Below are 2,397 nucleotides of genomic sequence, written 5' to 3' on the forward strand. Positions count from 1 at the left end.
AGCTGTAATGCCACGGCACTCTGCCCAGGGGGACAGCTTGAGGCTCTGTCTCAAAAAAAAAAAAAAAATTTTTAAAGGTGAAAAAAACCCTTTGGGGCATCAAAAGACAATAATTACACCAGTGAGTTCTTCAAATTTTATGACCAACAAATGTGAGATCAGACAACTTCCCAGAGGCCACAAACATCTACAAATATAACCAAATTGCTAAAATACTATCTGCCCTCCAAATCCCTTGAGGAATACTTCCCATATGATTATACTGTTATTTTAGTCTGTTTTAAATATCCTCTGCTTCTGCTGAATATTCTTTTTTTGGGGCAGGGGGAGGGTGTGTGTGTGTGTGTTTTGCAGTTTTTGGCCAGGGCTGGCGCCCTTCTCCTTTGAGCCACAGGCTCCACTCCTCTACTGAATACTTTTTATCACCCCTAGGAAGAATAACTTCAAAAGTACCTCTGCTTACCCCGCCTTTCACTAGCTGAAGTTGAACACCTTAAAACCATATCCAAACTCCTCCTAACCCCAATATTTCTATTTCCTGCTCAAAATTACCCTGTGGATCAACACCACAAATGTTGTTTAGAGATGAATGTCATTCGGTCATATTCAATGCAAAGTATAGGCCCAGTTTTCTATTCCCACATAATAGTGAATATCTCCACTAGTGAAAAGTATCATCCCTTCTACTTTATTAAGAACCTCATATCTCATTCTTGCTTTTCCAAATCCTGGACTTTTAAATCTTCTAACTCCAGGATCTAGGCTATGCTCTCCTACTCTTGAGATACTGCTGTCACAAATATTTTTGACACTTGCTACCAAATAATCTGGGGCTTTCACACATCTGTTCACCTTCTGACCTTGACATCTGTTCAGCAGTTTACAACTTACAAAGTATCTACTTCTGATCTTCACTTCAACCCAATGCTGGCGGTGAGCTACATATTGCTAACCTGCTTTTTAACAGTAAGGAGCTGAAATTTGTGAGGTGTGGACATCTTCCCCCTAAGTCACAAATCTATACCTCAATTGTAAAGGGCTCCCCTCACCCTCACTCTCCTCCTCCACATCCTGCAGCCCTAGCCCTCGCCGGGCTTGACTCCTGGGGCTCTGAATGGGTCTGAATGGCCCCCAGCTCCACTGGTGCTTTCCCAGAGCTGATTCGGAAGTTCCTCTTCCGAGGGGCAGGTGTTAAGCCACTCAGGGTCACCAAACACCGGCCCCCGTCGGCCCCTACCCAAAGCGAGGAAAAGGGGGCCTGGCCTCAGGACTACATCTCCCGTCCCCCGACTCTGTGCGTCGGAATAGCTGGCTCGCTGCTCACCACTGCGCTCCCCGTTGGAGCGTTGTCCTCATCAAGGCCCCGAGCTCAGACTTCTGAGTCTCCGCATCCGGTCGCTCACGACAGCCTCCACCTTCCGCCATCACGCCCGCGGCCCCGGCCCAGCCGGCCCGGACATCCGCCCGGCGCGCGGCGTGCCGTAAGCCCCGCTTACACACGTAAGCACGCAGGCACGCCTTGCAGGCGCCCCACTACCCCTAGCGCGGCTGCCTCCAGCCTCTGCCAACTCTGCCTTTTCTCCCTACCCTCAAGCACAGCCTTTCTCCCACCCATGCGCGGTGGAGAAAGAATCCCATTGGGGGGGAGGTGGGCGGGGAGACCGAACAGCCACTTCCTCTTGCCTTGCGGGCGGAGCTTTGCCAAGTGGCGGTTAGGCACATCTTCCTTCTCTCTGGATGGCACCGCTGCAGCACCTCCGATGCTCTATCCAGTACGGCAGTGTCAGAGTCAGACATTAAGTCCCTTATGCCTCCTGGTCCTCAATAAACGTAGATTTTCTCACATTCACCCTGCTATTCCGCTTTCAGCTGAAGACCTTAGCCAGCGGTTCTCAACCTGTGGGTCGCCACCTACAGGAACTGTATTAAAGGGTCACGGCATTAGGAAGGTTGAGAGCCACTGCCTTAGGCAAATCACCGGCCCAAAAGTAGTATTGGGGTTCCTGCCATGGCGATCTTACAAAGATTTCAGGAAGTGCCGGTTGTACCAACGCCCTGGGGTCGGAGTGGTGTGGTCTGGTCGTTAGCAATCGCCTTAAACAACTTGGACGTCAGAATCACTTGGCACATGGCAAGATTCCATCAACACTCCACACTGAGCTATTTGGCTTATCAGACAGACAAGCAGCCACAGAAGGGTGATAGCAGAGGAGAAAGGAGAAATCTAGATGTGTCTAGAACTCCACTTTAGGTGCTGAGGCGTCTACTTAATTTATTTCTAGAACAAGATACATTGTATTAAGTACTATGTTTTCTACTGGACCCCACAAACAGGCCTCCACTCCTGCACCAGGAAGTAAACTCAAAGCAAAGAGGCAGCCAAGCAGGTGGCCTAGG

At 49.8% G+C, this 2,397-nt stretch overlaps 1 protein-coding gene across 1 annotated transcript in view; it reads right to left on the reverse strand.

Annotated features, from left to right (window-relative positions):
• USP4 (ubiquitin specific peptidase 4) overlaps positions 1 to 1,495 on the reverse strand; it is an 83,953-nt gene extending 82,458 nt beyond the window's left edge. The window contains exon 1 of the mRNA XM_023519518.1: positions 1,325 to 1,495. Within this exon, the coding sequence (XP_023375286.1) occupies positions 1,325 to 1,425 (101 nt within the window). The 5' untranslated portion in view covers positions 1,426 to 1,495. The remainder of the gene's footprint in view (positions 1 to 1,324) is intronic.
• Between the last annotated feature and the right edge of the window lie 902 nt (positions 1,496 to 2,397).

This window comes from Otolemur garnettii, unplaced genomic scaffold, assembly GCF_000181295.1.
Source record: "Otolemur garnettii isolate 467f Iridium unplaced genomic scaffold, OtoGar3 scaffold00179, whole genome shotgun sequence".
In the NCBI taxonomy this organism is placed as follows: Eukaryota; Metazoa; Chordata; class Mammalia; order Primates; family Galagidae; genus Otolemur; species Otolemur garnettii.